This window comes from Mauremys mutica, chromosome 4 (genome assembly GCF_020497125.1).
Source record: "Mauremys mutica isolate MM-2020 ecotype Southern chromosome 4, ASM2049712v1, whole genome shotgun sequence".
Lineage (NCBI taxonomy): Eukaryota > Metazoa > Chordata > Testudines > Geoemydidae > Mauremys > Mauremys mutica.
The window spans coordinates 64,104,368-64,130,021 of NC_059075.1; the positions used below are offsets into that span (position 1 = coordinate 64,104,368).

Consider the following 25,654-nt stretch of genomic DNA (forward strand, 5'->3'; position numbering starts at 1 on the left):
AGCTCAATTACAGCCAATCCAAAAAGCAAAAGAAATCCCAAACCACAAAAAACAGATTTCATTTTTACTGTAAACAGAGTTTCTTACCCACAACATAGATGAGAACCTGCAGCATTTCTTCTATTAATATATTATATTGCTTGGTCAAATCCTATAGGTTTATAAAAAAAACAAAAACAAAAAAGTTGCTGGGTCAGGGAATAATGCAGTTAAGTGGGAAACCCAGGCTTGAAATTAACTTAAGGGTTTCCACAGATGACATTGTGAACATTTGAGCTGAGACCAAATTACTGTTTTAATAGAAAAACCACCCTCCAACCTGAAGCAGTATAATCTGGAGAGACTGCCTAGATCATCTGTGGGTATTATTCCGTGAATAAAATGCAAATTAACATAGTAGGAAGGGATATAACTGGGGAAATTGTGTCCTGAATGAAGAGGTAGGTGAAAACCCTACACATCCTGAAGAATTGACAGGAGAAACCAGAAAAACTGCATTCAGAATAAAAAGATACATGAATATGCCTTAAAGGACACAGACATGTTGAGGGGGAAAAGCTTCCTGATTTTTATCAGACAACCTATGAAATAACAGTACTGGTAGAGAGACCTGTTCTATATACAAACAATAATCCTACTTATTGCATACAGAGGATAAAGGATGCAAACCAAAGACATCCTGAAGCAAGATATTAACACAAAGTGGAGAGAATTAGATGAGAAAGACACATTGCTTTTCTTTGATAAAAATCATATGCCATTCCAGTATTAACATTCTTTGAACTGCACAGTAACTAGCAAGCAATTTGGACAGAGACATTGAAGACAGCAAAACCTATTTGTTTTACACGAAGAACAAGAAAATATCTACAACAGAGGGGAAAAAAATTGTTTAGCTAACCACTGGATCACTTGTAACGTATGTTACTATTTTTGGTATGGTCTTATGATTGCAGTGAAACAGCTACAGCTAGTTTCCTTGCTGATGTTCTGTAACCTTGAAAGAGGAGAATTCATGAATAGTTCCTTTCTGTTTACCTGGTCTTTGGTGGGCATGATCTTCTTGAAGGCATTGACAAGCTCATACCTCTGTAGTATCAGCAACAGGAAAAGGTTTGGATCCATAAACGATGCACCAATCTGCCAGATACCCCACATCCCAAGAGCTTTAGTTAGCATCAAATTTATTCATTAAAGTATGAAAAATATCCCTCTTTCAACATCAATGTTAAATAGGAAATAAAGCTAACAAATTCAGACCTAAGTACCACAGTGAAAGCAGTTCAAGATTTAAAGCACAAAATTATGGGCTACACAAATTAATGTTATAAAGTGTTTCAGTTGAAAAAATCAAAGCATAGCTTCTTGATATTTTTGGAAGTCTTAACTCTTGAAAGGGAGCTAACAGACACTAAAAACCACACCCAAAAACAGAACTAAAGAACTGACTTAAATATCTTATCTGGCCATCTTTGTAAGTCACTCATAAGTATATCATCTTCAACTACTAGGCAAGGTAGAGGATCTGTGTTTTGGGCAAACATGAAATGGGGAAAGTGGGGCAGAGCATACAAGTAATGACAATAAAAAGAAGAGAAGAATTTCTACATCGTGTGACTTGCAATGTACGGCTGGGTACTATTGTGCAATCGGTACTATCCAGATATAGGGAAGCTTATTATAATTTGTGTTGCTACACAGCACTAATTAAAATTAAAAGCAAAACCACACAAAATTTGATGAATGAGACAAGAAACTGGAAAGTACATTGTGTCGGCAGTAATTTAAAAGGTTTCTACCTGCAGCATGATGATGTCTTTATCATACATCTCTTCTCTACATTTAACATCCTGGTAATAGAACACCTGTGTAAACAAATAATACAAACAAGGCTTCACTAGAGAAACAGTCATCTAAAAAAATTCCTTTATATTTCCTGCACATTCTATTTTCACAAAAAAAAAAAAAAAAAGTTTCAAACATTTGTTCCCGGAAGTTTAAAGTGAGCCTACACTGGGATACTGTGGCTTTCAAGTCCTTGTACAATCCATTAGATTACACATATACTGCTTCTCTCATTTCAATTCATAGTCTTAGATTAACATGCACCCACTAAACAGGGAAAATAAGGTAAATGTAACATCTTCTGCTATTAACCACTTACTCCTCACCAGTTAAACATCCCAGGTTCTCCAAAGCTGTGGGCATTCTTTTTTCACACTGAAGCAAAAGGAGATTATATCCATGTATCTAAAGGGCAGAATTTTGCCTTTAGTTTTCCATGGCATCTACAAAATACAATGCACTACAGAAGTGACTGTTATTGATAATTAAGAGGTACTCCATTAAGAGTCATTTGGGACTTGCAGATCTTCATTTTTTCACACAATGATAACTCTAGGCTAAGTAGTACCCTGGTATTTACATTTATTATGACTGAGGGTATTCTGTGACAAAAAATAAATAAATCAAGTTTTATTTGTCAATAAATAAATGCAGAGGCTCCAGCATGGCAGTGAGGAGCAAAGGACACTGGCTGCACAAAGGTGGGAGATCACCCTGCAACCTTCCCACCCCTGGGACACAGACTCAGTGGTGAGGCTGCACCCGACACTAACACAACACAAGGCCTGGACTTGCCCCACAAAATCCCTGAGGCCCTGCCCCTCTGTGCCAGGTGCAACAGGTGTGGGGCAGGCCGGCTCAACCAGGCAGGATCCAAGTGTGGAGGGGAATCACTATGGGGGAGAACCAGGTGTGGGGTAAGAGGATTCTGTGTGGGACAATCTGGGTGCAGGCAGCTCAGTGGGGGGTCTGGGTGTGGAGGGATCTGGATGCACAGAGGCTCACTGGGGGGTTCCAGGTACAGGGGCAATGGGACTCTGCAGGGGATTCTAGGTGAAAGTGGTTGGGAACTCCGTGGAGGGGTCTGGGTGTGGGGTTCTCAGCAGGGGGGCTGGGTGCTAAGGCAGTGGGGCTTGGTGGGGGTCTGGATGTGGGGGTTCAGGGTGGTGCAGGGAGGTTGGGGCTTACCAGGGTGGGGATTTGAGTGCAGGGAGCTCAGTTGGGGGTGGTTTGGGTGCAGGAGTGGGGGTCCAGAGGCATGACGTCTGGATGCAGGAGACTCCAGATGCAGGGGCAAAGGTTCAACGGGGTGGGGTTTGGGTATGGAGGACTAGGGGGGTTCTGGGTGTACGGGGTGAGGCTTGTTGGAAGTGTCTGGGTATGGAAGGTCCAGATGCATGGGGGTTGGGCGGATGGGTAAGCAGCTCCCCGTACAGTCACCCTTCTCCTGCAGCTGAGGAGCTATGGAGAAAGGAAGCAGGGGAGGATGCTGAGCTTCCTGCAAATGGGGGAGGCTCAGACACTCCTTGCAGGGGAAGAGAAAGTCCCATCCTCTCCTGCCTCCAGCCCAGCTGGGACTAGCAAAGACTCATAAACTTTAAGGTCAGAAGGGACCATTATGATCATCTAGTCTGACCTCCTGCACAATGCAGGCTACAGAATCTCACCACATCCACTTTGGGGGAGGGACAGCTCAGTGGTTTGAGCACTGGCCTGCTAAACCCAGGGTTGTGAGTTCAATCCTTGAGGGGGCCACTTAGGGATCTGGGGCACAATCAGTACTTGGTCCTGCTAGTGAAGGCAGGGGGCTGGACTCGATGACCTTTCAAGGTCCCTTCCAGTTCTAGGAGATAAATTAAATTAATGGATATATCCTAATAACAAACCCCTAACTTATGTCTGAGTTACTGAAGTCCTCAAATTGTGGTTTGAAGACCTCAAGCTGCAGAGAATCCTCCTGCAAGTGACCCGTGCCCCTTGCTGCAGAGGAAGGCGAAAAACCTCCAGGGCCTCTGCCAATCTGCCCTGGAGGAAAATTCCTTCCCGACCCCAAATATGGCGATCAGTTAAACCCTAAGCATGTGGGCAAGACTCACCAGCCAGCACCCAGGAAAGAATTCTCTGTAGTAACTCAGATCCCATCCCATCTAACATCCCATCATAGACCACTGGGCATACTTACCTGCTGATAATCAAAGATCAATTGCCAGATTAATTGCCAAAATTAGGCTATCCCATCATACCATCCCCTCCATACATTTATCAAGCTTAGTCTTAAAGCCAGATATGTCTTTTGCCCCCACTACTCCTCTTGGAAGGCTGTTCCAGAACTTCACTCCTCTAATGGTTAGAAACCTTCGTCTAATTTCAAGTCTAAACCTAGTGTCCAGTTTATATCCATTTGTTCTTGTGTCCATATTGGTACTAAGCTTAAATAATTCCGCTCCCTCCCTAATATTTATCCCTCTGATATATTTATAAAGAGCATTCATATCCCCCCTCAACTTTCTTTTGGTTAGGCTAAACAAGCCAAGCTCTTTGAGTCTCCTTTCATAAGACAGGTTTTCCATTCCTCGGATCATCCTAGTAACCCATCTCTGAACTTGTTCCATGTTTAAGAAGGATGAATTCAAACTGGGAGACCAGAACTGCACACAGTATTCCAGATGAGGTCTCACCAGTGCCTTGTATAACGGTACTAACACCTCTTTATCTTTGCTGGAAACACCTTGCCTGATGCATCTTAAAACCGCATTAGCTTTTTTAACGGCCATATCACATTGGCGGCTCATAGTCATCCTGTGATCAACCAATACTCCGAGGTCCTTCTCCTCCTCCGTTACTTCCAGCTGATGTGTCCCCAATGTATAACTAAAATTCTTGTTATTAATCCCTAAATGCATGACCTTGCACTTTTCATTATTAAATTTCATCCTATTACTATTACTCCAGTTTACAAGGTCATCCAGATCTTCCTGTATGATATCCCGGTCCTTCTCTGTGTTAGCAATACCTCCCAGCTTTGTGTCATCCACAAACTTTATTAGCACATTCCCACTTTTTGTGCCAACGTCAGTAATAAAAAGATTAAATAAGATTGGTCCCAAAACTGATCCTTGAGGAACTCCACTAGTAACTTCCTTCCAGCCTGACAGTTCACCTTGCAGTACGACCCATTGCAGTCTCCCCTTTAACCAGTTCCTTATCCACCTTTCAATTTTCATACTGATCCCCATCTTTTCCAATTTAACTAATAATTCCCCACGTGGAACCGTATCAAATGCCTTACTGAAATCGAGGTAAATTAGATCCACTGCGTTTCCTTTGTCTAAAAAATCTGTTACCTTCTCAAAGAAGGAGATCAGGTTGGTTTGGCACGATCTACCTTTTGTAAAACCATGTTGTAATTTATCCCAATTACCATTGACCTCAATGTCCTTAATTATTTTCTCCTTCAAAATTTTTTCCAAGACCTTACATACTACAGATGTCAAACTAACAGGCCTATAGTTACTCGGATCACTTTTTTTCCCTTTCTTAAAAATAGGAACTATTTTTAGCAATTCTCCAGTCATACGGTACAACCCCTGAGTTTACTGATTCAGTAAAAATTCTTGCTAATGGGCTTGCAATTTCATGTGCCAGTTCCTTTAATATTCTTGGATGAAGATTATCTGGGCCCTCCGATTTTGTCCCATTAAGCTGTTCGAGTTTGTCTTCTACCTCGGATATGGTAATATCTACCTCCATATCCTCATTCCCATTTGTCATCCTACAATTATCCCTAAGCTCCTCATTAAAGACTGAGGTAAAGTATTTGTTTAGCTATTGGGCCACGCCTAGATTATCCTTAACCTCCATTCCATCCTCAGTGTTTAGCGGTCCCACTTCTTCTTTCTTTGTTTTCTTCTTCTTTATATGGCTATTGAACCTTTTACTATTGGTTTTAATTCCCTTTGCAAGGTCCAACTCTAGATGGCTTTTGGCCTTTCTCACTTTATCCCTATATGTTCTGACCACAATAAGGTAGCTTTCCTTGCTAATCCTTACCATCTTCCACTCCTTGTAGGCTTTCTGCTTTTTCTTAATTACCTCTCTGAGATGCTTGCTCATCCAGCTTGGTCTACAACTCCTGCCTATGATTTTTTTCTCCTTTCTTGGGATGCAGGCTTCTGATAGTTTCTGCAACTTTGACTTGAAGTAATTCCAGGCCTCCTCCGCCTTTAGATCCACAAGTTCTTCAGTCCAATCCACTTCCCTAACTAATTTCGTTAATTCTTTAAAGTTAGCCCTTTTGAAATCAAAAACCCTAGTCCCGGATCTATTTTTGTTTATCCTTCCATCTAGTTTGAACTGAATTAGCTCATGATCACTCGAACCAAGGTTGTTCCCTACAACCATTTCTTCTATGAGGTCCTGACTACTCACCAAAACCAAATCTAAAATGGCATTCCCTCTTGTTGGTTCAGCAACTACTTGGTAAAGAAATCCATCAGCTATCACATCCAGAAAAATCTGAGCCCTATTATTATTACTAGCACTTGTCCTCCAGTCTATATCTGAGAAGTTAAAGTCTCCCATGATCACACAATCCCCATTAGTGTTTACTTTATTAAAAACATTAGAGGTCTCTATCCATATCCAAATCAGATCCCGGCGGTCTGTAGCACACCCCAAGCACTCTCTCAGGGGAGGCTCTAGTACCTTTCTTTCCCAATGTGATTTTTGCCCAGACAGACTCTGTCTTATCCATTCCAGCACTTCTTATTTCTTTACAGTTAACCTCATCATTGATATACAATGCTACTCCACCACCTTTGCCTTTATTTCTGTCTTTCCTAAACAGCACATAGCCTTCAATACCAGTACTCCAGTCATGACTACTATTCCACCATGTTTCTGTTATCCCTATAATATCGGTTTCACTTCCTGCACCATTAGCTCTAGTTCCTCCATTTTGTTACCTAGGCTCCTCGCATTAGTGTACAGACATCTTAATTTTTGCCGTCTGGCTTCACTGACATTCTTTACCTGGTTAGGCACAGACATTCTACCACCAGTATCACCTATTAGACTGGTATCTACACTACCCTTCCTCCTTATGTCCATTCTTCTGCCCACAGCTGTATCTTCTCTTACTTTGTTTTCTTCCCTCTCAATGTTAAATTCCAGCGTGGAGATTACCTGGACATCTCCCAACCATCTCCCCCAAATTCTTAGTTTAAAGCTCTCTTAATCAGTTGTGCCAGCCTCCATCCTAGAAGTCTATTTCCCTCCTTACTCAGGTGAAGTCCATCCCGAGAGAACAGTCCTCTGTCCATGAATGCTTCCCAGTGGCCGTACATCCCAAAGCCCTCGTTATAGCACCACTGCCTGAGCCATCTGTTGATCGCCATAATCTTGCCACACCTTTGTTGCCCTTCTCTAGGAACAGGCAGAATCCCACTGAAGATCACCGGAGCCTCGATTTCCTTAAGTGTCTTCCCCAGTCTGGCATAGTCTCCCTTGATACGTTCCAGCGAGAATCTAGCCGTATCATTCGTTCCCACATGAAGGACAGTCAATGGATTCTTTCCCACTCCAGTTAGGATCCTTTTCAGCCTCAGGTCCACATCCCGTATCTTAGCACCCGGCAGACAGCACACCCTTCTGTTCTCCGGATCAGCTTTAGTTACAGGCCTGTCTATTCTTCTCAGTAAGGAGTCCCCAATCACGTAGACCGGCCTTTTCCTGGTGACAGTGTGATTCTCCGGTCTATCCCCTGCTCCCACTGGCTGCAAGTCCTCTCAATTCCTATTCACCCTTGCAATCCTCCGCAACCCATCCCGTATCCTCTTGGGGCTCATATTTGGTGTTGTCTCCATTGACTCTTCCCCTCTTCCTGTAGGACTAGCTGCTCTTCCCTTCTTCTTTGCCCTCTCACCTTCAGCGACCACCTGCTGTGCCCCCTTCACTTTCCAACTCTGCAAACCTGTTCCTGAGCTCTATTTCTCCTTCACTGGCCCATCTTTTCCTCTGCCTAGTTCTCTCGTCACATGCTTCCACCGTCCACTTTCTTCACCCAGCAGTCTCCCCTCAGAATTCTTTGGTCCTGCTTCCATCTGCAAGTCTGAGCTTATCCCTTCAGCCTCCTTATATCTTTGCTCCATCATCTGCTCGGACCCCCTTCTAAACTCTACCAGAGTTTCCACCTGCATCTCCAGTCCTCGGATCTTTTCTTCCATCAGCTCTATCAGGTGGCACTTCATGCAGACAAAACTCTTTTCAGGTACCCCCTCCAGGATCATGTACATGCTTCAGCTTCCACATCCAGTCATCCTCATTGTGTCTTTCACTGTATCGGTCATAGCCTTCCCGCCTAAAACCTGTTAGTCCAGGAAACACAAACCAAAACAAACCCCGAACAGGCACCAGAACACCGGCAGAACACCACCCACTCCCTTCACTAGCCTGTCAGTTCCTTTGCCTAGGTCTCTAAGTCTCCCCTGCAACCTCTCCCTGTAAACTCCCACTGAAACTCCCCTGTTCACAGCTCTGTTTGCTGGCTCCTGTGCCGTTGCAGCTGTCTATGCCGCTGCCTGACTGTCTGGCTACCTTTATAGGACCCCTAAGCACAGAAGCCATACCCCCTAATCAGAGTTCAGCTTCTCTCCCAGCACACTGCCCCTACCAGCCTCCACACATATAAACTACAAAATACAATAACAGCTGATCCCGGCTCAGGGTAGGAGCCACTGGCTGGGGTGTCCCCATCCCTGTGGTGATTTACCTCTCCACCAGCTGCTCTGGGTGCCTGAAACAATGCATCTGCACAGCTAGGGAGTGGTGCATGACTGCTCTTGTAGCTTCCCTTTGCTTCCCTGTCAGAAAGTCATTTTTCTGCGAGGAAGCAAAGAAATCTGCAGAGGAAGTGAATTCTGCGCACATGCAGTGGCACACAATTCCCCCAAGAGTAATTTATACTTATGTTGTGCAGGCTTACCACATGAACTTCTTCTGCATCAGGTAGATCAGTCATCCTTAGTTATCAATGGGAAATGTTGGCACAACCTAATAGGACACAATCACGAATACATATTACAGAGAGTACCTGGCTTATTAGGGAGAGCCCATTCCTTCTCCACATCTCTGCAGCAACCTGAGCAACCAACACTAGACAGCGCAAAGGGTATTCCATTAGCAGCTCCACTTGGAATTGTTCCTAAAAAGAAATAAAAAAAATAAAGAATCAAATTAGTTAAAACTGTCAATAGATTTAAAATAGTAGAAATCTTGATGAATAAAAAAATAAAAATCAATGATTACAATATAATACAAAAGACCTAAATTGGACACAAAAGAAAATAGTACTTCTTAGCACAGAGGGATATTTTGAACTCAGTTTTCCTTTTGGTATCCCCTTTTAAAGCCTTCTGATCTCATCATAATTTATTTTCTACTCTGGTGCTCACCATAGACCTGATCAAGCAAAACTGAACCAGGTAGGTGGTTATGAGAAGCATCAGTAAGTTTAAATGGACTTCACAGGAGTGCAGGGGCTCTGCAGCCTCTCTCTAGTATCAGTGCCCATGTTACATTGAGACAATTGCTGTTCTGTAGAGTGAACTGACTAAACAATTCATCTATGTAATCCGAACATCAGCCCCAAAGCAGCCACTGTAAGGAATCCTTCTCTTACTAGTAGGAAAGATAACGCAAATAGGAAAGTAACTCTGAGGCAGACCTTTAAAAATTGTTCCAGGAAACACTAAGTCCCACTCCTACCCCTGAGTTTGGCCACATCACACCCACTGAAGTTAAAGAAACCCACAGAAATATTTGAGCCACCACCTGCAAAGCAGACCCATTCCCTTTCTGGCTGGGAAACCCAGGGAATAATAATATTGCCCACTCCATGGAAATTTTCAACATTATCTTCCAAGAAGTGAACCTTTCAACCTTCCTGAAAAATGCAATAGTCTACTCAATCCTCAGGAAGTCAACATTTAACACAGACCAGCATTCTGAATGCTACTCAGTTAGGCTTCAAACCAAGGGACAAGACAGAGGCAGCACTCATAGCACTAAAAGATGTCTTCCTTCTGGCAATAAAGACCACATCTTAATGCTCATACAGCTTGACCTCTCTGCAGCTTTCCATAGAGTTGATCAAAACATATTACTGACCTGCCTACAACATGTCTGGAGTAGATATCTCAGCACTACAGTGGCTCCAACCATTCCTCTCCAAGAGGACCTCAAAAGGTACACAGAGATCCCACAGCAATCCTTTCCTTCTTCAAAGTCTACATGGAACAACTTGAAAAGGTGATAAGCCATCACATGTTCCAGTCGCAAAAACATGCAGGTGACACTCTGCTGCATACCTCACTTTCAATATGTAATTGACACCATTGCAAGACTGTACAAGAGAGCAGTTCACAGATGGAGAACAGCTGGCTCAAACTAAATCCAAGAGTGAAGAAATACTGGTCGGAAGGACAAAAACTTTTGAAGACCTAGCTGGGACTTTGGTCTCCGCTTGCATGTAAGGCGTTTGCTCCACACTCCCCATTGATAAAAGTGGTGTAAATCCTCAAGGTCATTCCTAATTATATATAATCAGGCAGCATCAGTGGTGAAAAGTGCCTTCTACCTGCACCTTGATAGGGAACATCACTCCTTCTTCCAGGACAAGAATCTGGTCATAGTGATCCATACTTTCCTCATGTCTAAACTAAAATGCTGTAAATCACTATCTGGTTGCAAGACAGAAGCTCCAGCTTATACAGAACGCAGCCTCCTCAATAGGAAGGGCTAAAGTAAGCTCATCTCCCCAGTATTCTGATCCCATCAATGGTTCCTATACATTTCCACTGATGGTTCTAAGCCTTGATCTTCATCTTCCAAGCCATCAAGTCAACCCAGAGACATCAGCAATTTTGTCTCCATCTGTGATCTGTCAAGATACGTGCAATCCTCACAGACAATGCATCTTATAAAATTCAAGAAGATTTTAAGAGCTGTAAGTAAAACATTTGCAGTTGTTGGAATTCAGCTGTGGACTGAACACACATAGATCAAACTAATCCAGAATGTAAAAATTTCAGGTCACAATGCAAGTCTCTCTTCTTTGACAAAGCATCTCCACCATATTCAACAGTGTTTTGGGCCTCCCTTGGAAATTCTTAAAACTGAAACCAAGATGCTCTCTGCATGACCACTGCAGACATAAGCTGTTCCAATAGGCCTCTCCTGGTATATGCAGTCAGTACCGATGAGGATGTCTTAGAAGGCACTGAGATTGTATGAGAGGCACAGCATTTTCCTGGTACCGAGAATGATCCGGAGAATGACGTTGGTACAGACATTACCGGAGGAGTTATAGGTACCACCTTCTTAGAAAAGGAGTGCTTAAACTCCTGAGCTCTGCTTTTGTATAGACAGTCTTGGTATGAAAGCATGTTTGGTGCCTCTGTTCTTAGAAGAGCCTGGAGCCACGCACATGAGGTTAATACTGATAGTACCTGGAGACTCAATAGTACCCAGTTGTTGAGTTGCAGGACACCAAGACTTCTTTTAAGTAGACTCCTTCTGGGGAGAATGGTCACCTTTTTATGGGTCGAGGATTTACCTCAAGTAGATCTAGGTGAACATGCCAAAATCAAAGGGGCACGGTGTTCACTCCCAGGCTGATGTCAGGGGGTTTGTCCTGGCCTAGATCTGAAGCTGGGTGGAGAAAATGCTCCATCATTAAGAGTCTGAGCCTTATCTCATGATTTCTCTTCGACCCTACCCTTAAAAGCAGAACAGCAAGAGCACTTTTGAGAAATATGCAACTCCTCCAGGCAGTGGATATACTGGAAATGCCGATCACTGACCAGGATAGCTTCTCAGCAAGTGAGGCACCATTTGAAGCCTGGAGAGCAAAAGTGATCTGAGGAAAAAGCCCCTCCCCTCCCCCATCCTATAAGGGGGGAAATGATTGAGACCGAGACCGAGGGGGAGACAGAATTTTATTCCTATTTAGTGCATCCTTTAATAAGTGAAAATATAATCATATATTATTAAAACACTGCATGCAACTGAGGAAACCTCCTCCACAAATGATTTCATTAATCAGTGAAGAACCACCTTTAGGACTATATTGGCCTACATGCACCCCACCAGCCTAAGAGTATCGGGGAAGGTCTTATGCATTCTCAGATGTTTCTCCTGATCAATGAACAGAGAGTTAGCTTTGACAGCCAGGTCATGCTCCACGTTAGATTTGCTGTGAACCAACACAGAATCATAGAATATCAAGGTTGGAAGGGATCTCAGAAGGTCATCTAGTTCAACCCCCTGCTCAAAGCAGGACCAATCCCCAGACAGATTTTTGCCCCAGATCCCTAAGTGAGCCCCTCAAGGATTGAACTCACAACCCTGGGTTTAACAGGCCAATGCTCAAACCACTGAGCTATCCCTCCCCCCAAACATCTGCAAGGTGTCCTCTGCATCCCTCAACGTTTGCTAAAGGCTCTGGATGGTGTTATCAATTTCATGGACTTTGTTAACAAGCCATAACTGGGTGAATCCCAGCTCAGCTCAGCTCCATGTTTGACTTCTGTTTGACAACGGGGTGGGTGCAGGAGATAGTGTATTTTCAAATAGAAAGGCACTCTAATGATGTGTTGCAGGCAGAAGCAGTTGAGAAGGAACTGGTGTTAGTTCGACCACGCGGCCCTATATAGCCTTGGCGCAGGGCACAATGATGTATGGGACACATGACTACTATCAAAAATCTCCAAAGATGCAGCCTGAAGTGGAGCACCCCTGGGGACATACTTGAAGAAGAAAAATTAGTGCCAATTGCTGTAGTAACAATAGAAAATAGTGTAGTACCATTGATCCCGCTACAGTGGAAGGATTTTACTAGGCATTGAATCAGACAACACTAGGGGTACAAATATAAGAACACCGAGGGAAAAGCAGTACTTGTTCAAAACATATAACAGATATCATCTCTTGAGAAAGAGAACAGTTTGAACTCTGAGTCAAAACAGCAGCACATTGTAATGCCATACAGAAAACCTGGGATCAAATGTCATCTAAGGAATTCTAAACTGGTACAGACAGAACAGTTGACAGGTGGGATACTATTATTTTTCAGGGACTAAGTTAACCACAGAGGATTTAGCACTCTCTCTTGAACATTAGTAATGCCTCTAAGGTAAGGTTGTATGTCCTTTCCTTCCTATAATGTTGATTTAGTGCAGAGGATTCCTAGGGAGCTCTCTGGTATTTAAAAATAAACCAAACCAACCATTTCTTTTTTCTGCACAATTTGTTCTAGAAAACTATTAGAAATAGTGTTTAACCGTCTTTTCTCTTTCCTCACTATTAAGATGCTCACCAGAAAGTAATTCAGCAATAAAAGCCAAGCTCAGTTACCATCTGAAGCAGACACTTACAGAAGGCACAAACTCCTGCAGTCTTGAGATTGCTCCAGTCTTGCTTAATCGTATATGTAGGCCTATAGAACAAAGAGGAGAAAAGTCAACATAAATCAAAGGCAACCAAATTAGCTTTTCAATCAGATTATAAATGCTAGACCAAAGTGTTGCAAATCTGAGACAAACCTGACAAGCTATAAGCAGAGTTTGCTAAACAGTATTTACAAACTTACGATTTCTTACTTAAGTGACAATCTGTGGTCATGTATTATGTAATCAAGGGAGTATTCTCACTAAAGATTACAAGATCTGATACAAGTTGCCTTCATGGCCAGTGCAGTGACAAGAAATACAGTTTAAGAACAGCATCTGGTTTCATTTGGACTTTACGGAAAGCAATAGCTACTCACTGCATAGGTCCTTCATGTTCAACCTGAAAATCTGGACTGGCATGAAAAATGGTGTCTTTTTTTTTTTCTTTTTGCAATGGGGTGGGGAGAAAGAGAAGAGATGTTGATGGTAGAAAGATATAGGGCAGTGGCTGATACTGCTGAACTCTTTTTCCTTCTCTTCAGCTAGGCACTCTGCAGCATAGAGCTAAATGGTGGTGATGGTCAAAAGAATGTGTAGCTCTGCTGTTTGCATGCAACCTAAATGTAGGAAGAATCTTCCCTCAAAACTAAGTCTGATAGGGTAAATCTATTTGGCTTGTAAATCCTGTGATAAAGTTAAGACTGTACAAATGCTCGGTGCATAGATTGCCCTGCTGCCCTACAAAGTCCCTGTATGAGTTGATGAAGTTCCTCTTGACTTATGGGAACATGAAATCCTCAAGGCCAATAGTGCCCAGGAATTTTGCAATCCACATAGATGATTATTCTGAGTTAGCCCAAGACATCCTGACTATCATGACCATAAAGGGATTATCCCAGGTAGTTGTCTGTGCAGAGTCTGCAGATCAACTATGTGTGGCCAGCTGGTGTTTGGGTTACAATAAAAGACTGCAGGATTGGATGTTATACATGCCATGGACTAATTGCTGCCTCCTGTGGTCTGAAGTCAGGGCTGCAATTTCCCTGTCACAGTGAGGGACCTGTTCTGAGGATCTTCCCTCAGGAGTTAAGGAAGTGCTCTCATGAATAGAGAGAGTTCCATTCTCCTAAAATTCCCAGCTTTACATCTCCAGTTTATATGGCCCAGAGGATGCAGTTGAGCATCTGTCAGTGTTTAGCAGCAAATGAGGCACAGAAAGAAGTACATTAGCCAAGGCTCAGTCCAGAGAATGGTATGGTGATAATGGTTGAGAGGGGAAAGCAATATGGATGTCTTAGATTTTCAGTGGCTTTTAAATGATCATGTGCACCTAGGATAGCTTTCCCCCCCATCACCCTCCAGATTAGCGCCTAACCATTCCTCTATTTTAAGTGTGGACATAGCTACTGTAATCTTTGTCACTTCAAGATCAGCCTACTGCAATATGCTCTACATAGGGCTGTATCTTAAATCTATTTGGAAACTGAAACTAATGCAAAATGCAAGTGCTTATTTGTTAGGCAGAGGATCTGGTCATGACTATGATACTGGTGCTCCAGGATCTATACCAGTGGAGGGCAACCTGCTGCCCATCAGGGTAATCCGCTGGCAGGCCGCAAGACAGTGTTTACATTGACTGCCTGCAGGCATAGCTGCCTGCAGCTCCCAATGGCTGCAGTTTGCTGTTCCTGGCCAATAGGAGCTGCAGGAAGTGGTGTGGGCCGCAGAGACATGCTGGCTGCCGCTTCCAGCAACTCCCATTGGCCAGGAACGGCGAACCACGGCCACTGGGAACTGCAGATGGCCATGCCTGTGGACAGTCGGTCAGTGTAAACAAACTGTCTCATGGCCCGCCAGCGGATTACCCCGATGGGCTGCGTTGCTTTTGACCTTATGTTCTTATTTAGGGCTGTGTAGAAGAGCCATACTGTGTAATGACAATGATCATGTAGCCCTGTTGTCTGAAGGGACTTCAGTGGGAATGAACAGAACAGGCGATCGAGTGATCCATCCTGTGTTGTCCATGACCAGCTTTTGGGACTAGCTGACTTGAGAGATTGCCTCTTGTTCCCCAAAGAAATATGGCTACAATTGGGTCTATGGAAGTGCTAGTGTCAGAGTTTCCTCAGTTTAGGAGCAAACTGCCGGCACAACATTCCCATTGCAGTTCATGCTCTCTCCCCAAATCATTTCATAGAATCATAGAACTTAAGATCAGAAGGGACCATTATGATCATCTAGTCTGACCTCCCGCAAGATGCAGGCCACAAAAGCTGACCCACCCACTCCTGAAATAATTCTCTCCCTTGACTCAGCTGTTGAAGTCCCCAAATCCTGATTTAAAGACTTCAAGTAGCAGATAATCCTCCAGCAAGCGACCCCTGCCCCATGCTGCGGAGGAAGGCGAAAAACCTCCAGGGCCACTGCCAATCTACTCTGGAGGAAAATTCCTTCCCGACCCCAAATATGGCGATCAGCTGAACCCCGAGCATGCGGGCAAGACTCTCCAGCCAGACACTCAGGAAAAAGACTTTCAATATCCCAACATTGACCCTCAGTACTAATTACCAGTGGTCGCACGTTATTGACCTATTGACTAAATCACGTTATCCTATCAAACCATTCCCTCCATAAACCTATCAAGCTTAATCTTAAAGCCAGAGAGGTCCTTCGCCCCCACTGTTTCCCTCGGTAGGCTGTTCCAGAATTTCACTCCCCTGATGGTTAGAAACCTTCGGCTAATTTCAAGCCTAAACTTCCCGACTGCCAATTTGGGTTTAAAATAACCCAGACTTCTTGACCTTTAGAGTACAAAGCCCATCTCTTTGTATAGGTCAAGGGGTATAAGATTTGAGATGTTTATGGAAGGTGAGAGAAAAATTTGTTGTTGTTGTTTACTGACTAGGATTTTGTGTGTGCCAAGACTGGCCACTGGTCTGTTCATGCTGTTTTTGTCTGCTATGGACTGAATTTTTAACTGCAGGTTAGGGCTCTTTTGAGTTTGTATGTTCATATTAAAATCAGTATTTTTGATTTGCTAACTCTTCCAAACCATCAAAAACCATCCTCTTTCCCTTCCCCCCCCGTACACCCCCCAAGACTCAGTGTCACAGCAACCTTATAGGAAAGAAGGCTCCCTGACAAAAGAGGGTGATGCAGAACAACGGGGGCAGGGGGCGGAAATTATCCCCTCCTCCTTCCCACAGGTCAGTGTTTCCCAAAGTTGGGACACCACTTGTGTAGGGAAAGCCCCTGGCGGGCCGGGCCGGTTTGTTTACCTGCTGTGTCTGCAGGTTCGGCTGATCGTGGTTCCCACTGGCCATGGTTCGCTGCTCCAGGCCAATGGGAGCTGCTGGAAGCAGCGCCAGTACATCCCTTGGCCCGCGCCACTTCCAGCAGCTCCCATTGGCCTGGAGCTGCGAACCGCGGCCGCTGGGAGCCACGATTGGCTGAACCTGCGGACGCGGCGGGTAAACAAACTGGCCCGGCCTACCAGGGGCTTTCCCTACACAAGTGGTGTCCCAACTTTGGGAAACACTGCCATAGGTGATAAGCAAGTTGCACTCATTCGCTGTGCAATTTGAAACTCAGGGTGGAGGGGACCAGAGCATTGCCTCTGAAAAAGTTCAAATATCTGTTTTTAAAGTACAGTAAAATGTGAAAATCATTTCCTATGTAGTGAGCTTTCCCCCTCTTAAAAATATACTATAGTCACATGATTTATTCAATATACTTACTCTGATGCTATAAAAACACTAACTTGGGTAACAATTTCCAGAGAAACCACATTTAACTTTTAAACCCAGTACAAAGCAATGGCTATTTTAACAAATTTTAGACTACTTTTCCACATTTAAACTATAAATACATTTTTGGACAATGCCAGAGATTAAATAAGATACCTGAAGAATGACAAAGAGGAGATGGAAGATGAAACTCCAATTACAAAAAGCAATTCAAAAAATAAAGCAGGTTGACTCTCACCTGCAAACGTCCTGGACAGTGGCAGGTGTATGCTGACAGGGTCTACTGACACTCTGTAACGTTTGCTTTCCAGAGTGTGGCCACATAGCTGAAGCACTGTCTTCTCCCGTGAATGACTACTTGTGCTGCACCTCATCACAGCTGTATGGCACTCTTTGTAAGCCTCCAGCAACAGGTCTTCCTAGAATTGAAAAGATTTTTATGCAGTTCATTAAACAAAACCCACACACAAATACATCCCTCATCCTCCTGCCATTTGTTTTCATGGTTTAAAGGGGTCACTAAAAATCCATGACAGTTATTTCCTTATGCCTTAGTACAGGTCCATATATTAATGTACATGTAGAAGGCTACAGAAAACAAAGTTTTGCCTGTTTGTTAAACCTATATATTAACCGTTACTATTTACCTGCATAAAATTCCCCACCCTCCTCCCCATCAAAAATGTTGTTTCATCAAAATTTTCCAAGGAAAAATGTGAATTTTTATAAAATTCTTTGAATTTGACTGTCAAATCTGAAATGAAAAATTTCATTTCAAATCCACAATTCAAAGTAAAAATTGTCCATTTTGTTTTGACTTAAAATCTCATTTGGTTTTGATTTTTGAAAACAAAGATTATGACTTTCCCATTTTCAGTTTTTTGATTCCTCCCTCGCCCTTTAATTTTTCATCTCCTTCCCTTCCTGCACTGCTAAATAAAATCAGACAAATAGCAAAGGGCCCATATGTACTATATATTTCAATGTACTCCAGTAGACTATTTCCAACCTCCACTGTTTGAGAAACTAATTCTTTTCCTGACCCAATATGTTATGTTTCAACTTGAAGTGAGTTTAGTTTTAGTCAAGTTATAAACTGTGAGAAGAGGAGATTACACTGGAAATGCTTAACGGACTTCACTATGGTGGTGCTTAATATCAGTTACAGCTATAATATATACAGATAATTATAAACTAGTGTCTAAATACAACTATGCTCCCTAACTAGGTTCTTGTACCATACCCACCGTGGTATCAGATTATATTACTATCCAGAAGAGGAATGGGACTCTTTTTTTTTTTTTTTTTTTTTTGGCGCAGGAACTTAAGTCTCTGTAGGCCTGAAATTTCCTTTCAAAACAAACAAGTAGTCAGGTAACCACGCTGTATGTACTTCATAAAAGAACAAACTGCAGATTGTTAAAAAATAATCTGTTAATGGGTTGGTTTTTTAAAGAAGGGGAACGATAAGGTTCTGTATCGTGCAATAGTGCAGCTTTTCAGAAAAGCTTCTAGTTCACTAAACAATATACTCAACAGCCACATGCATAAGAACCACAAATAGTATTTCCTTACATCACAGGCACACCACTCTTGGAACATCAAAAGAATGTTCTTCAGCTGCATCTGGATAGCAATGGCTGCTTCCCAATCCGGGTCCACCTCGATATGTTGACCAATCTGTCTCTGTATCTCCTCCATCCCCTGCAGAAGGGCCCCATAGAATATTCACCAAGGTAAGTGATCAAATGCTTAAACAGAAAATCCCATAAACAGAAGGGAAAACATAGGCTGTTCACAGATGGCTAAAACAGCTATCCCCACCTACCCAAGATACAGATTTAAGAATCTGTAATCTCAGTTTTGTGTCTGCAACATGCAGAACATTACCATGGAGAGTACTATGTGAACAGATGACAAATATTCCAATATCTTTGGAATGACACATTAGAAAAACATTAAATGTACAGTACCTGCATGCAAGTCAGAATCCTCAGAAAAGACCGGAATCCTTCCAAAAATCGTACCCTCAATCTGTCAGTCCACACTGTAGGCTTAGTGATTAAGATATACCTGTCCCAAAAAATGGCATTGCTCATAGTTTAGGATTTTCTTTTGCCCATATTTATATCTAATGTATTTGAAAACATTCTAAAGTCATTAGCATCGTCACCATGTCACGCCACCATCCATTATCTCAAAAACTCTCAGTAAGACTTCCCAAACTAGCAGAGGTACCAGCTACAGGATTTCAGTGTTTGGAATTACTATAATTTGAAGGCAGAGGTATTATAGGCTGTAGGTATCTTACTCTTAAAATATTAATCTAGTGCGTAAAAAGTAACTTGAGATGTCTCAGGATTCAAAGGACTATGCAAATGTAGCATATTATGAAGTTTTGCCAGGTGTACTAGAATGACAAGGATTAAAGAGTCAAGTTTCCAAGATTGCCTTACTGCAGGGGTATTACTATGTTTTTTATCCATAGAGCTAGTTTAAAAAAAAAATACACAAGGAAGGGGAGTTGCCAGGAAAATTTCATCAACATTTGTCACATTTGTTTTCCATGTAGACCTTTATATTTTTATGAGATAGTTCACCAATAATTGGAATTTCACAAAATTTTTACCAGCTCTAGTCATCCACTGTGCCACTTCAGATTTCTGAATAGAAACAATGCAGCCTATTTCAGGGTAGATACAGGAAAAGATGTTGGTCCATATAATACTTTACTAGTGCTAAATTTCTCTTCACATAGTCTTCCCTAACTAAAGGGCTTCTAAGACCTCCAACACTTCGTAGCTGTAAACCATTTTTGCAAGAACATATTACTTAGCTATACTTATTACCCATCCTCAATTATGGGAATATTTTATACTGAAATATATAAAGGGAAGTAATAAGGCAGAGCCTGGAAGTATAATTTAATAAATTTTGCAGTTTTGTACTTTTTAGTGAACTCAGGATCCATCACTATCATCTGCACAGTTAATGTATTTTTGCCAAGCCTTTTTGAGCAAAGGCAGTGACAAGTGGTTCAATCACAAAAATATTGATGCTAAAAAATATATATATATTTATTTTCATCTAACACCAACTGAAAATATGCCCTTTGCTTGACCTAACCCAATAGTTTCTAAAAACTAAACTAGTTAGGAGGAAGGATTTTGGGGTTGCACATCCCAGCAGCCAGAATAAAACTACAGGATATGTTAGCAGTACCACCACTGTCTGAGTTTAGGGAACTTTGACCTCATTCATTAAGCAGTCTTAGCAGTATAAAGAACTAGCATAATGGCCACTCTTCATTCTGCTGTTTTAGATTATGGCCTGAATTAAGTTTTTTACACTAAGAATCATACTGGATTTAAGCCTTCACTGCTGTCACCCAAATAACTTCAGTAAAGGAACCAGATCCAACTCTCAGTGCATTCAATGAGAATAATCTCATTAGTTTTAAGGCAAATGGGATTGGGCCTTGAAGTGAGATGTATAACAAGGTTCTCAGTAAGTGGAACATTTTAAATAAAAAGATCTTTTTTTGCTAGAGAGGAGGTTATACTGTAGGGAAGAATCTTGCATTGGCAAGGACATGGACTTAAAATAATAGGTCATTTCTATTATTAATTTCTAGTATTACTCTCTCTCTCTCTCTCTGTGTACATATCTATATCTATATAAAAATAAAAACAAAATCAAGGCTGACGAGCATGCTAGAATAGTTGATAGCCTGAAACTCCAGGAAACACTGGGTTTCTCATTGCTGTACATAAAAGAAAAGGATTTTGGAGAACTTGATTGATTTTCAGTTCATATTTTTCTTGCCTTTGTAACACTAACTTGTAAAACTTCAATTTTATTTTGACCATTAAACCAAGAATATTAAAGAAATATATTTGCCATTCAAATAGTTTTATGAAAAAAATCAAAGCAATTGACCCCCTTTAAAGGAGCAAAAATGGTCTCAAAGCAGCTATTTCCATTAGCAATGATCCACCAACTGTATCTTTCCATGGTATACTTTCATCATTCTAACTGGTAATATCAATCTATTTCTGAACACAATACACTGTCATGGGTGTTTACAATTGGGATCATGAGTGCGAATATACAAACAATACCCAATGAGATTTAAATAACTAAAATCTCTTTGCTTAATTTTCTGAACAAATTATGTTAAGAATGACGGGCCAAAGAACGGTAACAAAATTCTATCAACTATTGAACTACGTACTGAACATCTACTCAATAGCCAAAAGAAGTGTGGCATTAGATACATTAACAATTTAAAACCAATCCATCACCACTATGTATCACTAATTTACAATTAGCATGACCTTCACCCCCATGACTATGCTGGCATTATCAAAGACACCACGAAACACTAGTGGAGCCATCTTACGAGGGCAAAATTAAAGATGTGTGTCCACTGGGTTTGTTGCAGTACTGCATTTTTTGCAGTTTCTTTTGATACTTTAAACTATTTGGGATCTACTTTAAAGCATGGTGACAACAAGGAAATCTGTTTGTGGAAGATTTTCCATACTCCCTGCTCAAATGTACACTTACTTGAGGTCACATATGACTGCATACACCCGACCCAGTTTGTCCTGGCTGTAACCCTGGAAGTTGAACTTGTCATTCTTGTCCAGGTACTCTGGCAGCACTTCTAGTAGTGTCTCTGTGATGACGGTAATTACATTTTGCTCTTCAATAAGATGGCGTGCCTGTGTGGGAAATGGTGTTTCAACAATAGGAATCTGCCTGGCTGCAAGAACAGGCAGACTCTCTCTACTCCTATTAATTCATCATTTGGATGTTTGACACTTGTGGCAAAGCAGCTTATAGTTTGCCAAACATTCTCTAGTGCTGTGTGTCAGCTGAGCAACACATGTAGTAAAGAGGATGGTGTCTAAAAACCTACAGTGCCATATTGCAGTTTTGAGCCCCTAGTACAGTATCCAATGCCAGGACCTGAATTATGAGACACTAAGTGAAAAAAAGTATCTTAAGCCTTTGATCAACTTCCATACCATTCTCTTCAGAGAAGTGAGATTCCCTTCTATCTGGGGACAGAGTCACCCAGTACAAGTCTCCTGTGGTAGAAAGTTTGCCAAGGGACAAGACAGGCTGCTTTATGTCACTGTAATAGCAGTAATGCCAGGCAGTAGGGCTCTAATAATCCCATCACCTGAAAAATGGATGGCTGTGGCTGGCAGCGAGTGTGGCCAGAGAGGAGGGATGTGTGCCAGTTCAGTGGCTCCTACCAATGAATCTCCTGTAGGTAAGTTAGAGCTGGTGTGAATTAAAGCTCATGAAAACCTTGAGGAAAAGGTGTAACCACAACACTGAGTGCCCTATGCCAGGGTGAATTCCCCAATCTGCACAGGTGTAATCCCTCCCTATGCCAGCTCTGTTGAATTTGGCTCATTTTCTGTATGCTGGTATTTTCATTCAGTGCCTGACTTGAAAGGCAAAACCGTAAAGGAAAGAAAATGTGTTTGTGTCCTTTGTTTCGCTCTGATGTATAAACTGGCATAAAGGTTTAACTAACACACACACAGCGCCTCATTATTTTTACTTTAAAAATGTTACAAACATCAAATCATGTCTTTTTTTTTTGCGCTAGAAGATCAGAAAACTGGAGTGGGATCTCTGTCATTCTTTTGTTGAAGAGGGAGCAGTGTCAACTTTTTTCACCTAGAGAATCTCTAAGTATTTGGCAAGAGTCCAAGTTACACAGGTGTCCAAAACATTTGTTAACAAGCTGAACAAAAGTCATTCATTTCAATTGATCATGCTTTACTTCCTTAATAACTGCAGTGACAAACTACTAGCTCCCCAGTCATCTATTAAGACTTCCTTGAAAGACAAGGCAGAAGAGATCTGAATTTCTAATGTAAAAACCAAGCGGGACCTCTACCTTTGAAACACACACAGATACCCCCTCTCTCCTCCTGTCTTTTAGGGCTTCTACATCTACACCCACACACTTTTTCCCTCTGCACGGAAAAGGTAATCTTGCTATTTACATGAAAAGGTAATCTTGAGCTGCAGACTAACAGAAATTTAGCTGATTTATAGAATGACTGTGTGAAGAACTCCATTTACTTGCATCCCTTCTCATTTCTGTGATGAATTTTCATATAAATTTCAGGCAAAAAAAACTATTTACCCTTTTATCTTAGCAGAACTCTAAATACCCTTTTTTGCTTTGGTTACAATTGCATGGAAACTGCCTACTAATTAGAGCATCAGTCTACAGATATGGTATCATGATAAACCACTCCACAATCATGACAGATTTACTGAGGTGCTGGCTATACATACCAAAGTGGGTACAGTGAACATCTGAACTGAGAGAGCAGTCACTGAGAAACTTCTATCATGGTCATCACTGATGTATTCTTTTTGCAATGGCTTGTAATACTGTGAGAAGGAGAACATTGGGAAAATGATTAACAGCTAAAGTTAAATCAAAACAAAAACGTTTAATTTAATTTTCACTTGGAAGAAACACTACAGTTAAAATAGATGTCTTTATCACTCCCCAACAGCTCCAGATCAACACACATGAACTGCACAAAGCCCCATATCTAGCAGAGCATTTAATGTGGTTAACTTTATACAAGAGTAGTACCACTGATTCTTCTTTAAGTTAAGTACATGCTTAAGTGCTTTGCTGAATGGAACCTAATTCCCTTATTTCCCACACTGCCATCCTTCTCCAAATAAGGGAAATAAAATACACCCCCACCCCTCCCAAGAAGTCAGTCTCTTGGCTCTTGAAATTACAAGAATCAGAAAACAGGTCTTTATCCCCTCCACAGAACAGAATATGGACTGTTCTGTTGAAGACCTGCCACCAAAAGCGCTATAGATTCAGCATAATTCTTTCCCTTTCATGTCCATTCCAAAGAGGAACATTGAGTGTCACTCACATTTTTGACTAGTAATATAAGTGAATTGTCTCTCAAAACAGAAAAAAATGTTCTGCTAGCCCTGACTTCATGTCCATTTCTCAAATATTGCATTATCTTAAAAAAAAAAAAAAAAAGAGAGTTTCCAGTTTATCCACTACTTCAATGGTAGCAGAAACCTAGCAGCATGTAGTAAAGCAATATATACTGTGATCATCACTGTTGCACATTAGCATGTACACCTATGCGTCCGAAGTGGGACTGAAGCAAGGACCCTGAACTCTGAGCTACGAGGGTTGCTAGTGCGCTCCATGTTGAAAGTTCATAAGTTTACAATCAAGACAATTCTCAGTAGTTCTAAAATTAACACCAGAATGGCCAGTCTATGGCTTTTACCATCCATTCCATTAGGTTATAGCTGAACTTGCACCCCATTTTAGATTAGAGAAAGATTGCTGGTTCTCTAGGCCAAATTGCCTAGCACTCATCTCAACTAGTGAATACAGCATACAAGTTTTTTATATGTTTTGTTTTTTCTTGTATACTAATTTGTATCCTTAAATGGATACAGTATTGCTTCTCAGACACTTCAGCAACTTCTTTCAAGGGTTGACCATGAAGAACTGTTTTGGAGCCAGTATCTACAGAACTTTACTGATACATGTATAACTTATTCATTATCACATTGTATCTCAATAAGGTTTTGTCAAGGATTATTTAGAATCCTGAATTCCAGATGGACAGCATCTACATTCAGAGAGGTAGCCGTGTTAGTCTGGTTCTGTAAAAGCAGCAAAGAATCCTGTGGCACCTTATAGACTAACAGACGTTTTGCAGCATGAGCTTTCGTGGGTGAATGCCCACTTCGTCGGATGCAAGAGACGTTTTGCAGGATGAGCTTTCGTGGGTGAATGCCCACTTCGTCGGATGCAAGAGTGGAATTTCCACTCTTGCATCCGACGAAGTGGGCATTCACCCACGAAAGCTCATGCTGCAAAACGTCTGTTAGTCTATAAGGTGCCACAGGATTCTTTGCAGCATCTACATTGCATTTCTGTACAAACTGAAAGTTATCTTAAAACGGGTATCAGTACTGATGTGGGGGCGGGGAACCTTTCTGAAATTAGGCCAGTGAACATGCAAAATATTTATAGAAGACCAAACACAGATGGTTTTATGGGGTTATCAAGTCAATCTACAATTAAAGAGGGCATAAACATACCATGTGTTCTCTGAGTAAGCATTCCACTTTCTTATAAATATCTTCCTCAATATATTTTTTAAAAGTTAAAATATATTATTAATTATGTTAAAATTCCATGGGCATGGAAGCACAAACAAGAAGAGTGAGGAAATGAAAATCAGTTTAAGATTTCATCCATAATTTTTACTCTCCATTTTTTTTGCTGGTGACATCACTTGTTTAAAATTTATAACCACAATATGTAAAAAAATATGAACATCTATCAGAGGGATAGCCGTGTTAGTCTGGATCTGTAAAAGCAGCAAAGAGTCCTGTGGCACCTTATAGACTAACAGCTGTATTGGAGCATGAGCTTTCGTGGGTGAATACCCACTTCGTCGGATGAACATCTAGTTACCTTCACAAATTCAATAGCAAAAAGTTTTTTGTACTCCATTTCCATGAAAAAACTGCTGAAGATAAGTTCATGAAGGATCTTCCTTGCCCCTGTGA

The 25,654-nt window shown here is 41.6% G+C and overlaps 1 protein-coding gene across 1 annotated transcript in view; it reads right to left on the minus strand.

Annotated features, from left to right (window-relative positions):
• Positions 1-25,654, minus strand: part of UBR1 (ubiquitin protein ligase E3 component n-recognin 1) — a 143,246-nt gene that overhangs the window by 86,808 nt on the left and 30,784 nt on the right. Inside the window, exons 10-20 of the mRNA XM_045015211.1 lie at positions 25,560-25,648; positions 23,369-23,467; positions 21,608-21,765; positions 19,012-19,111; positions 18,614-18,742; positions 17,277-17,457; positions 13,278-13,339; positions 8,936-9,046; positions 1,800-1,865; positions 1,039-1,140; positions 88-151 (exon numbers count right to left, since the gene is read on the minus strand). Of these exons, the coding sequence (XP_044871146.1) occupies positions 88-151; positions 1,039-1,140; positions 1,800-1,865; positions 8,936-9,046; positions 13,278-13,339; positions 17,277-17,457; positions 18,614-18,742; positions 19,012-19,111; positions 21,608-21,765; positions 23,369-23,467; positions 25,560-25,648 (1,161 nt within the window). The remainder of the gene's footprint in view (positions 1-87; positions 152-1,038; positions 1,141-1,799; positions 1,866-8,935; positions 9,047-13,277; positions 13,340-17,276; positions 17,458-18,613; positions 18,743-19,011; positions 19,112-21,607; positions 21,766-23,368; positions 23,468-25,559; positions 25,649-25,654) is intronic.